The sequence below is a fragment of the Alexandromys fortis genome, unplaced genomic scaffold (genome assembly GCF_014885135.2).
Source record: "Alexandromys fortis isolate MF-2015 unplaced genomic scaffold, M_Fortis_MF-2015_v1.1 scaffold_10, whole genome shotgun sequence".
Classification (NCBI taxonomy): Eukaryota; Metazoa; Chordata; class Mammalia; order Rodentia; family Cricetidae; genus Alexandromys; species Alexandromys fortis.
In genome coordinates this window covers 6,001,725-6,023,737 of record NW_026067895.1, presented here as the reverse complement: position 1 = coordinate 6,023,737, position 22,013 = coordinate 6,001,725, and the positions used below count along the sequence as shown (strand labels likewise).

Below are 22,013 nucleotides of genomic sequence, written 5' to 3'. Positions count from 1 at the left end.
TCTGTAGTTTCTTTAAAAATTTTTAATACCTCTTTGGCTCTTGGCTCTTTGGTTCTTTGGGGGGGCCCACCTCCCAGTTCCCAAATAAATATACAGAGATTTATTCTTTCTGGTCTTAACTGGCTTGTTTCTAGCCAGTTTTCCTTAGCTTAAATTATCCCAACTCTGTTTTGCCTCTGATCTTTTATCTTTATCCCATGGTTCTTTCTTAACTTCTTACTCCTTGGCTTGCCGTGTAGCTGGGTGGCTGGCCCCTTGCATCCTTCTCTGCTCCTTTTCTTATTCCTTGACCTTTCCCCTGAGATTTCTCCTCCTTTTTATTGTCTCTGTCTGCAAGTCCTGCCTGTCCTTTCACTTGCCCTGCTATGGACCATTCAGCTCTTTATTAGACCAATCAGGTGTTTTAGACAGGCAAAGTAACAGCTTCACAGAGTTAAACAAATGCAACGTAGAAGAATGCAATAAATCTTTGTATAATTAAACAAATATTCTCCAGCACAAACAGTTGTAACACTACATCTAACTCAGCAAATTATGCCTTCTCCTTGAGAATAAAATGACACTAAAAAAGAAGACTATGAGTCTGTACATATAAGGTAACAAAAAGTCATATTATCAATGCTTTAACATTGAAGCCTTGAACATTTAGCTCCTATGGGACATTTTGCTCTGATACTGGTGTTAGTTCCATCAGGAAAACAACTCTCTACCTGGGTTCACTAGAATCTTTGTCAGGCAGGCTGAGAACTTTGGTAGGGGAGTGAGTGAGGTTTACCTTCTCCAGAAGGCACAGATGGGAAAACTGGTGACCAACCCAGCAGCCTTGCCAGTGAGCACTGATCTGTTCTGTGCTTAGTGACAACTGCCTCTCTCATAGAAAGATCAGGTGTCAAGTGAACAGAGAAGCAGCAAAGCTCAACTGCAAGATCAAAGGCCAGACTGGGTCTAGAACAGAAAAGAGCAGTTCAGACAGGTGAGCATGTATATGGGCCGGCCGCCCAGTAGGCTGGACAATAGCAAGGGCCCAGCTGAGACAAGGAGCTTTTGGTACCTGACACTCACACTGGGTATCAGACCATAGTTTGTTCAGAGGCCGTGCATTGCCGTCTTAGCCATCCATCAAATTTTATGATCCAGGCAAGGGAGTTGTACTGAATCTTCTGTGACTTCCAGGCAGATGTGGACAAAGCCGTGAAGGCTGCACGACAGGCTTTTCAGATTGGCTCCACATGGCGCACCATGGATGCTTCAGAGAGGGGGCGGCTGCTGAACAAGCTGGCTGACTTAATGGAAAGAGACCGTCTACTGCTGACTGTGAGTATTAACTTACACCAAAGGGAGACAGTGGGGAAGCTCCTGGGTGCATCCATAGTTCCAACTGGATGGTCAGTTTGATTGAGAGCCAGACTGACAAACTTGCTCCTGCCTTTTTTCTAGAACTTCTCAGAGCCCAGAACCCAGCTTTGCTATACTCATGAAATCTTTTTATGCACTCAGGACCTATATATATATATTTTACTTTCAATAGTTAGGTAAGGCAGTACAGAATATGGGTGGAGGGTATAGTTCCTAATCTTTTCAGCTTTGAATTTTAGTAAAGTCAAATGAAAACAAACTGTTACACAGCTTACAATTCAGAGTAAATATTATTAGCGTTAGAATGTTAGGAAACAATAAGATTCAAGCCTTAATTTTATTAAAATATTAGCAATTCATCAATTATTAAAAATCACTTATTCTTTTGGGATTCTGCATTGTTCAAGACATGCCAAAATATATTTCAGAGCTCTGTAGTAGAGAAAATAATCTATTGAAAGTAATTGACATTTCCCAAAGCTTATTTCTTTTCATTTGTCTTAATTGCAGAGTGAAAAGTCTTAACTTTCTCTGTCAGCTTGAGAACAATAGGGATAGAAGAATAAATATGAAGTAACATTTGCATTAATTTAAGATAGTAGACAATATCAAATCTGTGCATCTTGCCAGGTGACACCCAAGGGATCGTATGATATCAAAGCATCCTTTAAAGTCTGCATAAAAGGGTGAGGAGAAGATACTGCTAAGATAGGAAAGTGTGGAACTTCATAATCTTTTATTTTTCCTTTTATTAAAATAGATTCTTTCCTCATACAATATATTCTGATTTTATTTCCCCTCCCTCTATTGCTCCCAGTTCCTTGCCCCCCAACATGCGGATCCACTGCTTGCAGTCTCTCATTAGAAAAGGACAGGTTTCTAAGAGATACAACCAAACATGAAAAAAATAAAATATAATTAAGTAACGTAAACACCAGCATATTGAAGTTGAACACAGCAAACAAGCAGAAGGAAAGGAGCCCCAAGAGCAGGCATGAAGAATCAGAGACTCACTTGTCCTCACAGTCATGGGATCCCATAAAATGAGAAGCTAGAAGCTTTAATATATTTGCTGAGGATGTGGTGCAGATCAACAGGCTCCATGCTTTCTGCTTCAATCTGTGAGATCATGTGTACCTCGTGTAGAGGTTTCAACTGTTTTAAAGGGCCTCATCCTCCTGGCATCTTCCATCTTCTCTGGCTCGTATACCTTCTCTGCCTTCTCTTCCATGGTGGTCATTGAGCCCTGAGAGGAGGAATTAATGAAATACTTATGACAATATTTCCCAAACAAGGGGTTACTAGTTAAATTCTTTGCTATGGAGGTGTTGCGATAGTGTGAACACACAAGTATGGATATCACAATTGTACGAGCAGACCATTTATACATGAGAGGAATAGGATGGTGATAGTGACATTGTACATAGATGCAGACCTTGAATTGTTGTTACAATCAGATGACAAGTGCAAACTTGTTGGAACTCTGATAGGATGTGGAGACTAAGAATCATTTTCACAGTTTAGTATTCATGTAACCAGCTTTTAGACACGCTTAGCCAGAGGTACTTAGAATTTAACAGAAAGATTAGTGGGATCAGGCTATCAGAATGTCACTACCTCTCTCATCAGGATCTTATTATGTGACCACAAGCAAGCCATTTAATTCTTTATTAAGTTGCTTTCATGGGAACATTAGATTTAAGAATCCTTATATTTCTAAAATTCTAGTACGTAATTACTAAAATCACTGACTGTATATTCTTGATGTAATTTCTATTGTTGAATGTTTAGACTTTGATACTACTACCTATTTTTCAGACAATGGAATCAATGAATGCTGGAAAAGTATTTCCTCATGCATACACGATGGATTTAGAAGTAAGCATAAAAATATTAAAGTACTGCGCAGGCTGGGCTGACAAGATCCATGGCCAAACAATACCAAGTGGTAAGTACAGTTGGGAAACTACCTGCATGATGGCAGAAGTGGAGGCCATTCATGCAGAACTAAAACCCTCAAATTCTCCCTGACAAATGTGCCTATCAACTAGGTAAATAATTACTTTACTTTTCACGTTGACCCAAAAGATTTCTGGTGGCTGGATGTTCTGTTAAGAGTAAACACTGTGGATAGTATAGACAGAATTCAAGTAAGAACATTGTCATAGACTCACCTACTAATTTGAGTGAGATGCCTTAGGGTCCCAAGTTTTGAAAATGGTCACAGAAAATATTTATTGAGTGCCATTCCCATAATGACATTTGTATTCTTTCTGTAATATTATTACCTAAGACTTTGCATGTCTGGAATGAGTAAGCTGTGCTGATTTGTGCCCAGTATCCATAGTCCAAAATACTTCAACAACCCTATATATACTAATGTGTTCCAAAAGCATCAAAACAAGATGAGACTATAATTACCAGCAGGATTAAGAATCTTTGCACGGAAGTGTGGTGTATTGCTCAGTGGGGTATGCAAGCAGCAGAACAGACACAAGACAATATGTCATGTGAGAAAAGAATCGGTTTGGGAAGGGTTGGAGGCAGTTTCACATCTCTATCTACAATGACTTCAGGAACCCAAATAATCCACTTCAAGTTTTTCCTCTGATGTGCACTTCCACTCAACTGGAAGATACAGTATAAGATATATTAGCTTCTTATATCCTTAGAAGATATAAGAATAGAATGAGACAACAGGGGTACTATGAACCAGGCTATTTTGTAGCTCTTATTCTTCTCTTGGGAAACATAGAGGAAGCTGTTCAGAATACCTGTAGATCTGGACAGGGAAAGTGGTTGTGTGCTAGCATTAGGTTCCTGTGGAAGCTAGAACAAAACATACAACAGCAAAACTCCAAATGGGACCACATCATAGTGAGTATTTGCTGTGATAAAACACTATGAACAAAAGCAACTTGTGAACAAATGATCTCTTTCCCTTGTATTTCCATACTATATTCAGGGCAGAAATCTAGAGGCAGTAACTGAAGAAGAGGCCATGGACAAATACAATGTACTATAGGGTTACTTTGTATGGCTTGCCCAGGCTGATTTCTTATGCAATCCAGGATCATCTGCCAAGGTTTGGCACTACTCATAGTTTGCCCAGCCATCACGGGTCCAACAATAATTGAGTATATGTTGCATTCACTTACCTACAGAACAATCTCATGGGAGCATTTTCGCACCTAAGTTTTCCTCTTCCAAGATATATTTAGGTTTGTGTTGATAGGGAGGCAGAAGAATAAGTGAAATTAAGATAGAAAAGATGTGGGAGTGTCATATCAATCTGTTGATTTCATTGGCTGAGCAATAAAAGAAACTGCTTGGCTGGCCCTGATAGGTTAGAACATAGATGGGAGGAGTAAACAGAATAGAATTCTGGGCAGAAGAGGAAGTGAGGTCAGACTCTGCGCTGCTTCCAGAGGGACCGGACAGCCACCATGCTCTGCTCTCCCAGGCAGCTGCAACCCACGATGGACTTAGGCTAGAATCTTCCCGGTAAGCGCACCTTGGGGTGCTTACACACATCATTAGAAATGGGCTAGTCCAAGTGCGAGAGTTAGCCTGTAAGGGCTAGAGTTCATGGGCCAAGCAGTTCTTAAATGAATACCATTTGTGTGTTGTTATTTCGGGCATAAGCTAGCCAAGGGGCCGGGGTGTTGGGGACGCAGCCCCGCCGCTCTTATTTCAACAACATGTCATTTCAAATATTTCATTAATCGAATAAGAGATTGCATTTATGTTTAGTAGGAAAAAGGAAACCCCAAAACTATAACAATTCCAAGAGAAAGACTTTTTGCTCCTTGGGAAAGTTTTACTATTTTAAATCATGTACCTGTTTAAAAGTTGGAGCTCCTAGGACATTTGAGTACTGGGAACTTTTGTGTGTGGTTCTACATTTATCTAGAGGGGACCTCACCTCCCAGTTCCTTTCTGCACCACACCACTCTGTGTATGAGAGTGATGTAGAAGGCAGCCATTTTGGAATACAAGGAATGGAGTTAACAGCCTATGGATCTTCCCAGATCCTGGCACTTATTTTCCTGTACCTGGGTCTTTAGAATGAAATTGCTGTTTGAGAGCTTCATTGCTCATGTGATTAACCTTGTAGACAGGATGTTTTGTTTCCCTTTTGCTACTCACTGTGAACCTCCTCTCCCACCAACAGCACATCATTCTGTCTGAGTGGATCCTGCATTTGTCTTTATTGGACGGAGTGTTTGCTCTGTTTTTCAGATGGAGATATTTTCACTTATACAAGACGTGAGCCTATTGGGGTGTGTGGCCAAATCATCCCCGTAAGTTTTACTTCATGACTTCGATAGGGAAAGAGAGCTGTGATTCCATTTCATCTGAAGCCCATTCCCACACAAGTGAAGCGTATGTGATGATTATGCGTGAAGTAAATTCAATAAGCCTGACTACTTGAAGCACTCATTCCTATAATTTAACTTCTCCGATATGAGCTGTCTTGTCCAGAAACCCCTCAATATAATGCTTTAACCTTTGAGGATGCTTCAATATTGACAAATAAGCTTTACTGCATTTTTTTTGTCGGGAAATTGTGCTTTGCTCTGGTTTCATGAGCTGTGCTTCTGTAACTATATGACAAAGCTTTCTCACAGCTCATCCATGTTTGAACATTTCTATGGAACTCAGCTCCCATCACTGCTGTCTCCTCCTAGAGACTTTCCACTGTGGACAGTAACTGAAGCAAGATTTTTTAAATCCTGAATTTTTTTTTTTAAATTTTAGTTGAAGGAATAATCTCTATAACTATTGGGAAAGTATGTGGCCTATATTTAACTTTAGGTAGCACATTTGGGTAGTCAATATTCTTCTTCCAAAAAATCATGTTCTGGATTTTCTTGAACGTTAACACAGGACACTGACCACATACAGCTGACATAGTTTAAATGGCTAAATTAAAATACTGTGAAGTATCCCAAAGGCTTTGGAATGACAGTCACTCTCTTTTAGTAAGACTGAACATACCAATGTACTCATGAAACTGTTCAGTACTTCAAAGGCTTAAAAAACACTCAACCATGTCTACATCACTCTACCAACTAGGACTATTGAAAAAGTTTAAACTTAAATCTTCCCCCTTTTGTCCTGTTTTCTTTCCTGGGGATCGAACACTGGGCTTCACACATGATACAGAGATGTGTGCTATGCCATAACCCTGAGTTTCTTGATTAATCCTTAAGACATCCATCTAAAGTAGATTGGACTGTTTTCAGGACTCCCGGGTGGCGAATGCCTTAAATAGAGAAGAAGCAGTCACATATTTTATTTCTTCATCTGGCCAGCAGGTTTGCTGGGATGATCTGAACTCAAACACTCACCATCGAGATGGGAATTTGACACCTCTTTGCCTTTAACAATTTTTTTTCCCCTGGACTAAACCTAGCTCACTGGTGTGGAGAACACATTCAATATTCTTATATCCTTGGGATCACTCCCTAGCACACATACACACAAAATCTCCTGGATGTGGATTTTTCGGGAATTATTATATTGGATAAAATAGCATAAGTGCCTCTTAGGAAGAAAGAGGGAGAGGCTTTCACACTTTTAAAACAAAAGTAAATTACAACATGCTTAACTATATGTGAAGCCATGAAGTAGCATTTTCTTGTAAAATCACAGTTCAGAATAATAAGACTTGATTGCATTTGGTAGCTCCCTTCTGCTACATAGCTTGTTTTGAGCTTTTATTTTTTTTAACATTTTGTAGTTTTTTTTCAAACTTAGGTAAAATAAACTAAAATTATACGCAACTTCTACAATACTAGTCAAATGATATCAGCGTGACAAGTATTAATAACAAATGTAGTTTCAAGGGATACAAAGAGTCCATTGTTCAATTTTGCCTTATAGTGGAATGGTCCCTTGTTCGTTTTCACTGGAAAGTTAGCCCCTGCCCTTGCCTGTGGGAACACAGTGATTGTCAAACCAGCAGAGCAAACCCCTCTCACTGCTCTTCATATGGCATCTTTAGTAAAAGAGGTAAGTCTCCAGAGTCTGAATGTGCTGGTGAATTCAGGGTTCCTTGTTCACCTGCAGCCTCAGTCTCATCACTATGAGCTTCACTGATCACACGCTGATCCTGTTCAGTTGTTCAGAAGAAAGCAGCCGAACTACAGGCTGCAACTTTTGTCAGTGAAATGTGTGTCTTTCTAAATAATGACAGAGGCTCATAGCCAGTCACTCTGTAAAGGGTCACTTACATTGTTCAAATTTCATGAATCTAAGTTAATTAGGAAATGTAGCATTTTTTTCAAATGGTGAAATACTAAGTTTTATCTTCATTATCTAGCTTATAACTTGCCTGTTTGCTTCTGTAAACTTCTTTGAAGTTATTTTAGTTTTAATATCTTTAAATGTTGGAGGCTTCTCTGCCAATATGCCTGCTGTTTCAATATGTTTCTAGTTTTGATGGTGGTGACTGTAAAATCTGTCTTTCTGTATAGGTAACTTAACATACACTCTGATATTCTATCGGAGTTTCTTTTATAAAATTTGATGCAATCATTGGAGTGATCAGTTGTTGCAATTTTGTTGTCAACGTGACAAAGCTAGGAAGCGGGTACCTCATCTGAGAAATTGTCTTCCTCAGATTGGACTGTGGCCACGTCTGTGGGGTTTATCCTTGATCACTGATTGATGTAGTAAGGCCCAGCCCACGGTGGACAGTGCTATCCCTAGGCAGGTTGGCCTAACTGCATAAGAGAGGTAGTTGAGCCAGAGAAAATAAGGTAGTGCATATAGTTTCTCTGTGGTCTGTGCTTTAGTTCCTGGCTCCAGGTTCTTGGATTTCCTCAATAATAGACATAACCTATAAACCAGATAAATTCCTTCCTTCCCAAGATTGTTTTGGTCAATATTTTATCATAGCAAATGTGAAGCAATTAATAAGCCAATGTGGACAGATTTGTCCGTAGAAAATAGTGTCCTAAGGGATTACCACATTTAGAAATAATTTCATATAGATAAGAAATTAAAGACAGTAACGAATAAAGGACAGATACACTTAGGTGCATTTTCTTGAGAGAATAATCCCCACAGTGAGCATAAAGAAATAGCTCCAATTTCCCCACTCAGGTATTTTATGAATTAAGTTCTTGTTTTATTAACTGCTTGCTTCTTATCTTGCAGGCAGGATTTCCTCCTGGTGTGGTGAATGTTGTCCCTGGTTATGGACCAACTGCAGGGGCAGCCATCTCCTCACACATGGACATCGACAAAGTGTCCTTCACAGGATCAACAGAGGTAGAGGCATTTTCAGAATATCTCCTCTTTCACAAGCAGAAGCTCACTCTCTGTAGCTGTCTTGCAGCCAACACTTTCTTTAGAAAAGTTGCTGTTATGATTTTCTCTTTATTCTAGACTCCAGATGTGTTTATCAAGGACAAGTGGATGAATTTTGAATAGTAAGAAAATGCTGCTATGAATCTGAAAGATTACAGTAAATGATTTGTAGTGTAATCACTAGTGTCTTAGGAGAAATATCGTGTTTGAGGCAGTCAGATATTAGCTAACTGTATGGTAGGAAATAAAAGTTAGACCACAGTGATTTGTTTGAGTTAATTTAATTACTGCCTCTAGATTAAGAAAAGTAAACGGTAGATTCTCAACTCTAGCTCCTGTTTGGAACTCTGTCTACCCAGCACACCCTGAGAGGGTGATGCATTCCAATTTCTTCCATGTTCCTGCCTGGAGAGTCTTGGTTTTCTGTGTGCCTTGCTATGCCCTGAGTAGATAAAAGTTGAAGAATGGGAACTAGCCACAACCATAACAAGACGCAGTAAGGGGAGAGGGGGCACTGGAGGAAGAGATGTAAAATAGAATTCTGGGGGTCAAGGGAGTTTCTATTACAAACAAAAGAAGATATATAAATATTAAGCTGTTTCTAGCAAAGCCATGCTGGTGTCACCCTGCCAAGTTAGAATGCTATTAACTATTGATAGAAAAGATATTGCACGATGAATTGGCATAGGTGGGAAAGGTGAGCTTGAATAAACCTTGCCAGAGTCCAGCCTCAGCTTGAGTTCAGGTCCTGAGGCAGAAAAGGGGTGTCAGTGCAAAGAAAACTCTGACCACAAAGTAGATTCCACTCAAGTGACCCCAAATAGTTCATGCCATTTTTATTTATACTTAAACAGAGTTTTCTTACCAGGGGTACATAAAGAGCTTAATTATTGGCTTCTAGTTTGGCTTTAGGAAATACATCACAATTTAAGGAATACATTGTGATCATTATGAAAGTCCCCTATGTTGGTGAGATAGAGAGTGGTTGGGGAGATAGAGAAAGGGGGGGGAAGGATGGAGGGAGGAAGGGAGGGAGGGAGTGAGAGAGAGAGAAGAGGAGGAGGAGGAGGAGGAGGAGGAGGAGGAGGAGGAGGAGGAGGAAGCAAGGGTAATAATGAGTGAGAATACTGTGATCAATAAGTGGAAAATTAGTTAGTGACTGGGTATTTATGAGATTTACACAGATAGACATGACATCATTTGAGGCTGACGACTCAGAAACATCTTTATGAGCAGTGTGAGACTCGGAGAAAAGAATCATTTTTTCTTCTCATTAGAACAAGACTCAAAGAGGATCTATACCAAGGGTTGATCCCAAGTAAAGGACCAACCTGGAGGCAGTTCAGGCTGGGAGGGTATAATAAAAAGGAGGAAGAGGGTTGAGATCTAGATGATGGACAGAATACTATTTTGACTGGACAGAATTCCCTGAATGTCACTAAAATGATGAGAAGTTAATACATGAGGTGCTTGGGGGATATTTCTGATCAAATCTAGAGAGGATGTTCTGACAAAAATGAAAATAATCTTTTATCTGTTCACACACGAAGTCAGCTCTCATATCTGCCCATGAAAATTTTCATCTCATCCAAATAAAATTAAATGGTTGTGTAAATGTCTTACAAACGAAATGTATTAAAACATCCTATCCACATGAAAACAAACTAAGCCTCCTTCTCTGTGATGCTTGCTTTCAGGTTGGCAAATTAATCAAAGAAGCTGCAGGGAAAAGCAATCTGAAGAGGGTCACCCTGGAGCTGGGGGGAAAGAGTCCTTGCATTGTGTTTGCAGATGCTGACTGTGAGTACAAGTCCCTTGCTAGTGTCTTACCTTCTTCCTCCTGATGTCTGATGATATCAACTCACCTGGAGTAAAAATAAATTCAAAGTAAAAAGGAATTGACAAGAGTCTGTGATGATTCTGCAAAGCTTCCGAACTGTACCTATAGCACACAGCTGATAAACACAGAGAAGATTTTGTCCTGGGTTGGGATAGATTGCTACTTCCCAGTGTCAGTCTGAGGTAGTATAAGTGGGCTGCATCTAGAATATATGATGTGTTTTTGATAATTCCATACCTGTAATTGTATCAAGGTCACAAGATACTTGAGACATTTGAAACCAAATATATCTTATTATGGTAGCCAGCAAGTTCCAATTTTTCCTCTGCTTTCACTCTGGACCATCATCTCAAGAGGGCCAGGAAAAAAAATTGAGCCTGTGAAGTCATTTCTTTCTCTCTTTCCATTTAATATTAAATTAAAGATATTCTAATGTAAAACTCTAGACATATTGGACCATCTAAACTACATTTTAGTTTGCTTGTGTGATTAAGGCTTTAGCTAAATTTTAGAAGTATTTTTCCTGGAGTAATGGTGGGAGGGTTAATTGTTATGATGTAGTGAGTATTAGTTGTTTGAATGTCACTTTCAGAAAGACAACATTTTTTTATTGAAAAAAGTGTTCAGTAATGTTTGAAATTACTAAAGACAATAGATAATTCAGTTTTCTCTATTAGTTAATTAAAAACTGAAACCTGAAAGAAATATAATTGACTAAAGAATTATAAAATGGAAGTAGTTGTAAAATTATTTGCAATGATATTTTATCTTCTAATTAAATGTACGCTCTTCAGAAGTCATAACAGGCACCATATTGTAGGAGTTCCCTTGTTATTATTTCCATCATAAATAAAGGATCAAGAGGTCTATTGTTTCATGGCTTCCATGCAGTGTAATGTGTTAAATCTATATCTCATTAGATGATTAATCATTTTTCCTATCACCATATTGCATCTGAAAAATGTGTGTGTGTGTGTGTGTGTGTGTGTGTGTGTGTGTGTGTGCGCACGCGTATCCTTTAGAAAACGTTCTTTCTCTCCTGTGAATGTTTCCTTTGCAGTGGACAGTGCTGTTGAGTTTGCACACCAAGGAGTGTTCTGCCATCAGGGTCAGATTTGTGTAGCAGCATCCAGACTTTTTGTTGAGGAGTCAATTTATGACGAGTTCGTGAAAAGGAGTGTTGAGCGGGCTAAGAAATACATTCTTGGAAATCCTCTGAATGCAGGAATAAATCAAGGTCCTCAGGTAAGTAAACATTAGAAAGGCAAGTGTTTTGGATGTAAAACTAATCTTTTTAGGTCTAATTTTGGTTAAGTGAGAGTAACTTCTTTTTATGATCATTGGTAGCTGATATTATTTTGATCTGGTGATTTAATGAAACTATTTTCAAACAACAAAGATCAATCTGTTTTGTCTTGGCCATTTTTTTTTTACTTTCTATCTAGAAACATTCTAGGAACCATAGCTGGATTTAAGCAGAGAATGAAGGGCTTATGAGATGGATCAACACAGAAAACATTTGTCACAGAGCCCCGAAGACCAGAGTTCTGATTCTAACACCCATATAAAACCTGAGTAGTTAGACTGGAGCTATGAGTTCAGTGAGAGAGCTTCCCTCAGTAGGAAAAAATGAAAACCATTGAGGAAGGCATTCAGTATCAACCTTTGGCCATCCGCAAACATGTACATACATGTATATGCACCTGTATACACTTATTCCACATGCAAGTGCACACACATGTACATGCATTTGCTCCTACCTATATATGCATGCATGTAAACACACACCCATGCACACTGCACTCATGTAACACACAAAAAGGGAGGAAAATTTTAAAATGGTATATTATTTCTTGAATTCTTTAATTGATAAATTCTTAATTCCTACATCCATTTTTTAGTCTGGAAAATCTGCAAATTTTACCTCATAATCCTTCATCTCAGTTGCCATTTTATAATCAGTAGAGCACTCCCTAACCCTCTCAGGGTCCTCAGTTTATTTGATGTAACAATAACGTACATGTTTTTGAAGTTCCTGGTTTCTGGACCAGAAAAGTTTCTGCTATTTATCAAAATACAGTCATTCTATGGGGTCTCTGAGTTTCTTCTTTGTAGTTACATCAACTGTAAATATGAATGTGTTTGTCTCTCTCACCCCAATATAAACTTTTGCTCTTGGACAACTATTGCTCATTGACGATTGTTTAAACTCTTGGACCTTCTGAGCTTACCCCTTCTTGTGGATATCACGATAGGGGCCATTTGTCTTATCTGGAGATAGATTAAATTGAAAGGGATCTGCTTAAACTAGTGAGCAGAAGAAAGGATGCTACTGAGCACCCAACAGTGAACAGGACAACCTCATAACAAAGAGTTCACTCTCCCCAAGTGCCTCACCATTGAGTTGTAACCAAACTTCATTCTTGAATTATTTAATAAATAAAATTTTAATTCAATTAAAAAAACTTAGAGTATGTTACTACCATTTGTACCCTAAGAAAGGAGCCTGGAAAAGTCAAAAAACCCAAAGAGGACAAGGTCACTGCTTTCTCTGGACATAATTGGCTTGCAAAATGTCTTATAATTTTCTACTTTGCACAAGTATACAAATAGAAAAGCTTTAGTACAAAAATAATACAGAGTAGTGAAACCTCAAAGACACAAATAAGGTAACTGTCAAATGAAAGAATTATTGTGTTGTTCAATATCATTGTTATTGTTCACAGATTATGTAGAAGTAGTTATGATTTTCCTCACATTGGTAATTTTTCAGATTTCTATTTGTGTTTCTCATAGACCTGAAAAATATAGAGTTCTGAGTGGTTTTGTTGTTACTGTTCCTCATTCTAAGTATCTATTGGTCTGTATACATAAGCATGAAATATGTTTATCATTAGATATATGAATAAAAACATAGAAGATGGTGAGAGTAGATGAATGGAAGACAGATAAATGCTATACTGATAGCACAGTGGTGCATACTTAGAGGATATAAGGAAAAAGAGAAGCCATGGGAATCTGTAATATATAATACTGAATGAGGAACTATATTTTCCTTCACCCAGAAAGAAATCAATAGCCTCAAAAACTAAGTTTTAATATTTCATAACTTACAAGGGGGAATACATTAAAACAGACTTAAAACATTAACTCATAGAAGTTGAAAGCACACAATCACACAATCCCATTTTCTAGGTTATTAGCACAGGGCTTTGTGAGTTCATAGCTGCTTGTGACAAGTAGTGCTGTGCAAGTAGAATAGACAGGCATGCTGGGAATTTGGCCAGCGTTAGGGAGAAATTCCAAGCATCTCAATGCTTCTCTCTGTCTCTCTTTATCTTTCTCTATCTCAATGCTTCTCTCTGTCTCTCTTTATCTTTCTCTATCTGTAACCAGAAAGAGTTTATGGAAGAGTCATTGAGAAGACACTTGCCTAGCAGTTCATCCATTGCTGGTTTAGTCATCAATTCTTTTAAAACAGAGTTTGGGAATTAATACTGTATCACAACCAAATACATATGGGGAAGGCAAAAGCCATATATATTTGTATAGGAGAAATAACTTCTACAATTTTGGAGGTTCATTTATGATTATCAAATTACTGTACTTGAGTTTTTCAGCAGTTAAAATAGGTGTGTTACTTATTTTATAATACATATTAGAGTTTATATAAGAATATTTTATTTATAAAACTTTCCCTCCTATTTCATGAGAAAAAAAGCATAATGAAGAATTAGATGAGTATCTGTCACCTATTCTGAAACACTGGATTTCATATGGATATCCTGGTACTTTGAAGTCTTCATTTGAAATATGTTGTCTCTATTGTCACTCATTTTCTTGTGATTTCTTTCAATTAGATTGACAAGGAGCAACTTGACAAAATACTTGATCTCATTGAGAGTGGGAAGAAAGAAGGAGCCAAACTGGAGTGTGGTGGTGGACGCTGGGGGAACAAAGGCTTCTTTGTTCAGCCCACAGTGTTCTCCAATGTTACCGATGAGATGCGCATTGCCAAAGAGGAGGTAATGATCCTACCTGTTTCTATTTCTGGGCTTATCATGTTCTGTGCATAATTCGTATGTTCTCCTAAACCCCCCCGCTTCTTGAGTAGCATTCCCCTGAAATGCTTGATGATAAAGTCTAAAGTAATTTGTGATGAAGACTAATTAGTGAGGAGTACAATGGGCTACAAATAGTTAATATCAAACCCAGAACAAAGTCCACAGCAGCTTTTGTAGGTGCTTAATTTACAGGTTTAAAGGAATGAGAAATGACCCTGTCCTTTGTAAAAATAGGAATAAATGTGGACATATTGTGTTACATTTGCCAGGCACGGAACAGCATCCACTGCATTATCTATATTATTCACATATAAAAGTCAACCAAGAGAGACAGAGTGGACTGGCTATGTAAGGGAAGGGAAGATGAGTCCTGAGGAGCACAATCTAGGTAGCATCAATAATGATGGTACCCAGATATTCAACATATAATTAAGAGGAACTAGTTTGTGATAAAAATGGTAGCTAATATTCTTCAGAAGTATGAGGGCTTTTAATATATGCAGAGATATGAGCACTTGCCTCAGATGATGAAAGTGTCAAGTACTACATTAAAATAGGAAAATACAGTGACTCAAAACATTCATAATTTCAGCATTCAATGCATCTATACACATGTCCCTGATATGGCAGAGGATCTGAGACGTTATGTTCTTTACCTCCATAATGTAAACAAGTAAAGAGAAAGGGGGACTATCCAGCTTTGCGGGGAGATGAAATAAAGAGAAGAAATAAAAATAAAATATATGTGGATCATCCAACACACTTAGGACATCTGCATCAATTCAGCACTCAACTGCATTTGCATTTCTGCACTTATTGGTCAATTCTTCTTCGATCAGATTTATTGCTCTTATGAATTTTGGTTAATATTTCTACAAAGAACAAGAAAGCAGAAAATAATCTTCATTCAAGGAAACACTTATTGTGTTCCTCTAGTGTGCTCACTGGAATATCTCGTTGGCTGCTTCCCAATAGGAGCCTGGAGCCCTTACAATGTCAGCTAAGTTGCTACAACTCTGAGCAAACCCCCTGTCTTCCTGCTCCACCTGCTTCCCATTGACTGTGTTAGCTTTGCTATGCTTCCCAGACAAATGTGTTCAATCATTGCTATGCTTTTCTTCCATAGTGAATAAACAGCAGTTTGTATGAAACCTTCTTATATTCTCATGTCACCAAATACTGCCATGATGACCTGTGTCTACTCTGTAAAAAAAAAAATCACACACGATCAGAACATTTTTCTGGCTTCACATGAATGGCTATCTGTTTTTTATCCTTACACATAGGATAAATGATAGAGGCAACACCTTACTCCACGGAGAATGGCTTCTAAGAAAGCACAGGAAGGGTATTTAAAGCATATACAATGTGTATAGTGTAAACCTGTGTTTGTGTCACTTCTGTGTAGATATTTGGACCAGTGCAACAAATCATGAAGTTTAAATCTATAGATGATGTGATCAAGAGAGCGAACAACACCTCCTATGGCCTGGCAGCTGGAGTCTTTACAAAAGACCTGGATAAGGCCCTCACTGTATCTTCTGCTCTGCAGGCTGGGCTAGTGTGGTAAGTGCATCTGAAGTAAGTTGTGCCCTTCCTGTATCAGCCAAATGGGCAGGCTGAGTTGCCTTCCTCTAGACTTAAACTTTCCTAGAAATTATCTGACCTGCTAGAAAGATAGTTTCTATACATAAAAAATAAAAACAAATTATCGTCTTTCACTTTGCAAGTTACTTACGTAGAATATTGACCATTTTATGGCTCTTTGATTTATATAATATATGTATTATTAGATAATGCCAGGGTACTTGGTACTCTGCTATATAAACAGGAAGATGAAAGTAAAATTCTGTTATAATCCACTATACATTAGATAATGTATATTAGTACCTTATATGCACTAGATATTATTGCTATTACTATCGTTTACCATATTTGAAATTGAACCGAAGGTATTACATTAGCTGAGCATATGCTCTACTTGTGAGCTCTATCCTAGTCTGCTTTTTACTGTTTAATACAAGATAAGAGCTCAGTTTCTCAGTCTGACCTTGAACTCACTCTGTGGCCCACTTCTCATCCTCCTGCAAAACGCTTCTGAGAGGCTGGGATCGCAGGTCTATGTCCATAGACTTAGTGCTATTTCATTATTTTTGTAAATTAATATATGTGCATGTGTATTTTGCTTGCATGTACATCTGTGCTCCATGTGAGTGCCTGGTGTATGCAGAAGCCAGAAAAGGGTATACAATCTGTTGGAAGTGGAGTTGTAGACAGTTAGGTGGAATCCACAGCATATGGGTACTGGGGCCCAGCTCAAGTCCTCTGTTAGAGCAGCAAAGATAGTTAACACTGAGCTATCTCTCCAGCCCTTTCTCTAGATTTTGACTTAGTTTGTTCTTTGATTTTTGTAATTTAACTTTAATACAAATTCTCAGGCTATTCCTCTCACCCTGAATCTTTGCCCATCACTTCCTTTCTATGGACTGTTTCCGCAGCAGCCTTTTTCTTATCAAGCCTCCCTTCCCTCAGTCCTGGAAACAGCACAAGCTGTTTTTTCATTCTCTCACCTAGTCCAGTTAAAGAAAACTAGACACTGAAAAGCATCCTAAGGGACACAACGAGGCAGTTCTTGAAACACCTTTTCCTCCTATCAAAGTGAGAGTCATCATCTAGTTACCATTAACTCAAAATTGTAATGTATTTCTTACACTCAACATTTTATCTTACTCAACAACTACTCTTTGTCATCCCAAATCTTGTCTGTGATAAAATCTTGCTGAGATTTATAAACTTATCAAGAGCATACAATGATTAGCAAAGTGAGAGCTATATGCTCTAAGACATCCTTCTCCACATGTGTCTATTTAGTGTGAGTTTAGCCAGCTTAACAGTAAAATGACAAACCCAAATGCTGTGAAATATGCCAACGTAATGCTAAGCCAGTTTGTATTCTGGGGTATTTTAAATTTTGTATTTTCAAATATGGATTTTCAACTAGTAAAGTCAATGTGAATAATCCATAGCCTGAAAAAAAACTCAAACTGAAACACTTCTGATTCACTGAATTTCAGAGAAGAATACAAATCCTATATCATTGAGAGCTTAAGTACTTGTAATATGGGGCTAGAGAGATGGCTCAACAAGGAATGTACTTGGTGTGCAAGAGTAAGAAACGGAGTCTCATTCTCGCTTCCAAGTAAAAACAAGATATGGTAGCTTGAGCTTGGAAGTTTACCACTGTGTTCTGAGACAGAAGAATCCCTGCACTTCACTGGTTAGGCAATTTAGCAAAATTGGTGGGCCTGAAAGATAGGAGCAGAACAGAAAAAAGAAAAAATAATACTTTACCTTCATCTCTTCTCTGACCTCCTTGTATCTTCCCCATGAACGCATAAACACACACACATTCATACATACACACTCATGCACATAAATTAGATGAGTGAAAAATATATCTGAACAACCAAATGAGGAATGCGATTAAGAATGAGATATCTTAATCACCCTGTCTCTGGGGTTTACTCTGAGCAAAGGTTTTTTTACTCAATGAAACATATTAAAACTGCTGTAAAGTAGTAATATACAATCATCACTAAAAGCCTGTTTTTTTTTCTTATCATGGCATTTCCACCAAAGTCTCTCAAAGTTCCATCTAGTTAGTATAACCGATGATCAATATAGATTTTCCCTTGATAAAAATCCTAGTAAATTCAGCATTACTAACTCATATATATTCATATTCTACATCTGCTAAAGACTTACTGTGTCCCATGTATTTTTTATTAAGAATCTGTAAGAGGTCAATAGCAGCTCTATCAAATATAGAACATTATTCTCTCTCATTCACATTACAGTAGTTGTTCACAGCCTGTAGAACTGCCCTCCAATCACCCTCTCCCATCGCCTTGATTTACAATGACCTTCTCTCTAGTTATAGTCACACTTTTTACTGTGTGTTTGTTAGAAACATCTTCAAATTATTTCTAAAAACTGGTTACTAGACTGATAAATAGGCTCGATTCCTGCCACCGCTTCTGTTTAAACTGTCTACTTATCAATGAATAAACAAATTAAGTATTGACACATATAATAATTGCTGAAGAGAGTTGATTAGACTGCTGAATGTATAAATTTCAACATTGCCACAAGGCTTCATGCATATAAACCATTAAAGAACTCCATTCAATCTCAGCCTCAGACACTTCCTTTTATGGCATATTTGTTCTTTCCTCTGCCATGATTCAAACTAAGCGTGTGTGAGTATGCATACGTGCATGCACATAAATTTACACTCATAGTTGTATCATTTATTTCTAGGTAATATATGTGGATGCTTTCTGTATTCTAGAGTGTAGTGCCGCTTTTTTTTCCAAAATTTCAATATGGCTCTTTTTATTAAAATTAATAGAGAAAGTACATCATATTGTTTCAATAATTTTTAATAAAAAGAGAAAAATGAAATGTACACACTCACTTGATATTAATGACATGATCTTTCATATCCTTATAGAGGAAGCAAAATTTGTAACTTGAGCCAGAAGTTTAAATGATTGGCATTTATCTAACTATTTCAGAAGATATGTAGAAGTATAACCACAGAATTGCTTTAGGGGTTCTCTAGCTGAGTATTTTTACATTGCACGTCACTTGATTTTTCAAAATGATTATGTTCTGATCTAACTATACATACATATAAATAAAGATTCCACAGGAGAAGCAGTTCAGCATAGTAGAGCTTGAGTTTTAAAGTCAGATTTTTGGCTTTCCCAATTCCTGGCCAGTGGCTCTTGGGGAACTTGAAGTCTGAGCTTCAGGGGTATTCATTTGAAAAAGGTGATGACAAGAGTTAACTATCATAGGAGGTATTGTCCGAGAGAGCCAATACCTCTAAAGTGCTTTCCACAGCATCTGACACACACCAAGTACTCAGTGGAGAGTAATGAGTATTAATGCTGCTATTACCATTAGGTTTCATTATTACTAACAAATTAAGCTCCCCTCAAGTCTAAACACACACCTAAAAAGGTCTACAAGGAAGTAAGTCCGTGAGACTAGCAATAATTAGAGGCTGTGGCCAGAGACTAGAAGCCTGAATGTCTGAGGTGGTGTAAGCATATCCAAGCTGTGCACATAGGAATTTGGGGATAAAGTGGAGTAAAGTCAGAGGTCATTGTCTGGTGGACACATTTGGTCATTCATACAATGTTAAAGGAGAGGAAAGGAGGTGAAGAATTAGCCAAAGGCAGATCCCATTCACTGGCTGCGGAGTCACTGGGAAGGTGGTAACACGTACTAGTTTGCATTCCCAACAGTCCCAATCCTCTTTGGCCCAGTTTTTGCTAGCTCAACTGTACCTCCACTCTAGCCTACTTTTCCCTGCAAGTAATGAAATCAGAAAAGGCAAAGAAAATGACTTCCTGGCAGCACCTCACAAACAAGTCTTAAAAGTGCAATTGGTCAGAGATAACACCAGGAGGGCAACACACTCCATGTTTCCTCATGCCTTGCAATACAGGCAAACAGATAGGAATGTGGGAAGAACCACGTGGATACTGACATCACTGAAGGAATGACACACCTCAAACAGGCTTCTGCAAATAGCAACTGGAAAACAAGACACCCAACAGATATCTACTCTCACTACGCCCCCTCCTGTGTACTCACACAGTAATTTTCCCAGCTGACTGACTAGCTCCTTTGGGTTACTTAGCAAGGCCATATTTTCATTCAGACCTGAGCTACCTTACCCCTGCATCTGCAGCCTGGCTCTTTCTCTTTTTTTGTTTTTGGTGCTGGGGATGTCCTCACACATGCCTAGCATGTACTCCATTACTGAGCTACACCCCCAGCCACATGGCTTTTCCTTCTTTAATTCTGTAGTTTCATATGGCATGGCTCACATATAACTCTATTATTTTTAAGTAAAGAAATATTTCTGCAGATTCGGGTTTCTAACTGATTTCTACCTACAAGAGAATGATTCAAACCCTAGTTAATTCTAAGGGCAGTTCGAAGATCAGAGACAGAATCTCTTAAAAGGATCCACCTTTTAAGAATTAGAAGGAATTAATTTTAATTCCTCCAACTTTCCTCCCATACCATATTTTTTCAAAAAATTTAAAACAGTTATTAGCTTTGAAGAAGACATAAAGAACCATCAACCTTAGAAACTAGAGACTTATATAGCCCTAAAGATATCACAGAAGAGGACTGACTGGAAAGCCAGGCACGGTGGTGCATTCCTGCAGTTACAGCACTGGAGGGGCTAAGACAGGAGGATTATAGGTTCAGGGCCGTCCTCCAGTGTGTACCAGGAACTTGTCTCAAAGACAAGTAAGACAGAAAACTTACTTATACAAAGATTTTGAAAACAATCTACCTCCTAGAAAGCAAGTGAAATAGAGTCAAGGAATTTAGTGAAAGACAAGAACAGCAATTCAGGAAACTCAATGGGATGGTCAGAATGATTCTTTCTGGGACTTAGAAACTAGACCATGAAATCAAGAAGCTCTTTCGTCTTGATTTAAGTGCCGGCCTCCAGTCTCAACTCAGAAAGATCTGAATTATTTGAACTGGTTGTCGATCAGAGTCCCTTTCATTTTTGCTTTCTTGGCTTCCAATTCAGCCAGCTCTTGCAGTCGCCTCTTGCTCATGCCTTTGCGCTCCAGCTGTTTTTCAATCACTTTGGCATTCTGTGCATAGGAGTCGGCAACTTCCCTAGCCTCTATCTCTTCTTCTTCCTCATCAATGGTAGAGACAGTAACAGAGCTGAACTTGCCCATGTCTTTAGTCCGTTTGGTCATCATCACCTTCTTAGGAGGCTCTTGCTTCTGAGTATATATATTGGTTTTCCCAAAGCCTTGACCAAATTTCACTACTGCTCCATCCACGATGAACGTCACAGGCGCATTCTTCGGCTGGGACTGGTAGAAGAGCGGAAGCCCACACTTTGCACACTTCTTTCTGTATTGACGTTCAATGCCCTCAGGCCTCCGAAGATAGGTAGTCTCCTCATCTTCGGTGTTACAAAACTTATGAGCGTGTTTGGCAGCATCAATCACGCGAGACCGGTCCCGAGGCCTCATAGGCAATTTCTCTAATTGACAATCCAGCACCAGGACCATCTGGCCGCACAAACAGTAGTAGACATGGAGTGGCTTCTCGCCGTCATCATATTCCTCGCGATCCCGGGTGTCAGAGCAGACCACCGACCGGGAAACGACTTTCGGCATAGCTCAAGCGGAGCGGCCAGAGAACTCTAAGGAAATGAAGAGTCGCGCCGAGATGGCGTCACCTATAGTGCCGCTTTTAATCTAAGTGATCATACTTGACCAAAACAAAGGAGTACTTAAGGCGATTTCTGAATTTTTAAATTTTCTGCTTAGAAATTATGGTTGTGCTAAGTATTACCTACAGTAGCCACCTCTTCT

At 38.6% G+C, this 22,013-nt stretch overlaps 2 protein-coding genes across 4 annotated transcripts in view; one reads left to right on the top strand and one right to left on the bottom strand.

Annotated features, from left to right (window-relative positions):
* The window catches only part of LOC126510763 (aldehyde dehydrogenase, cytosolic 1), a 29,850-nt gene that overhangs the window by 4,931 nt on the left and 2,906 nt on the right, over positions 1-22,013 (top strand). Inside the window, exons 3-11 of one of the 3 annotated variants that reach the window (XM_050157472.1) lie at positions 1,174-1,314; positions 3,175-3,304; positions 5,599-5,660; positions 7,246-7,374; positions 8,524-8,637; positions 10,374-10,476; positions 11,577-11,761; positions 14,377-14,541; positions 15,989-16,146. In XM_050157472.1, coding sequence (XP_050013429.1) covers positions 1,174-1,314; positions 3,175-3,304; positions 5,599-5,660; positions 7,246-7,374; positions 8,524-8,637; positions 10,374-10,476; positions 11,577-11,761; positions 14,377-14,541; positions 15,989-16,146 — 1,187 coding nt within the window. Of the gene's footprint in view, positions 1-1,173; positions 1,315-3,174; positions 3,305-4,699; positions 4,861-5,530; positions 5,661-7,245; positions 7,375-8,523; positions 8,638-10,373; positions 10,477-11,576; positions 11,762-14,376; positions 14,542-15,988; positions 16,147-22,013 lie in introns of those variants that run through there. The other 2 variants (XM_050157473.1, XM_050157480.1) reach the window with 2 other exon arrangements.
* On the bottom strand, positions 19,007-22,000 carry LOC126510800 (STING ER exit protein). The gene has a single exon (XM_050157517.1). It carries the CDS (start codon positions 21,813-21,815, stop codon positions 21,147-21,149), a length of 669 nt encoding a protein of 222 aa, XP_050013474.1. The 5' UTR covers positions 21,816-22,000; the 3' UTR covers positions 19,007-21,146.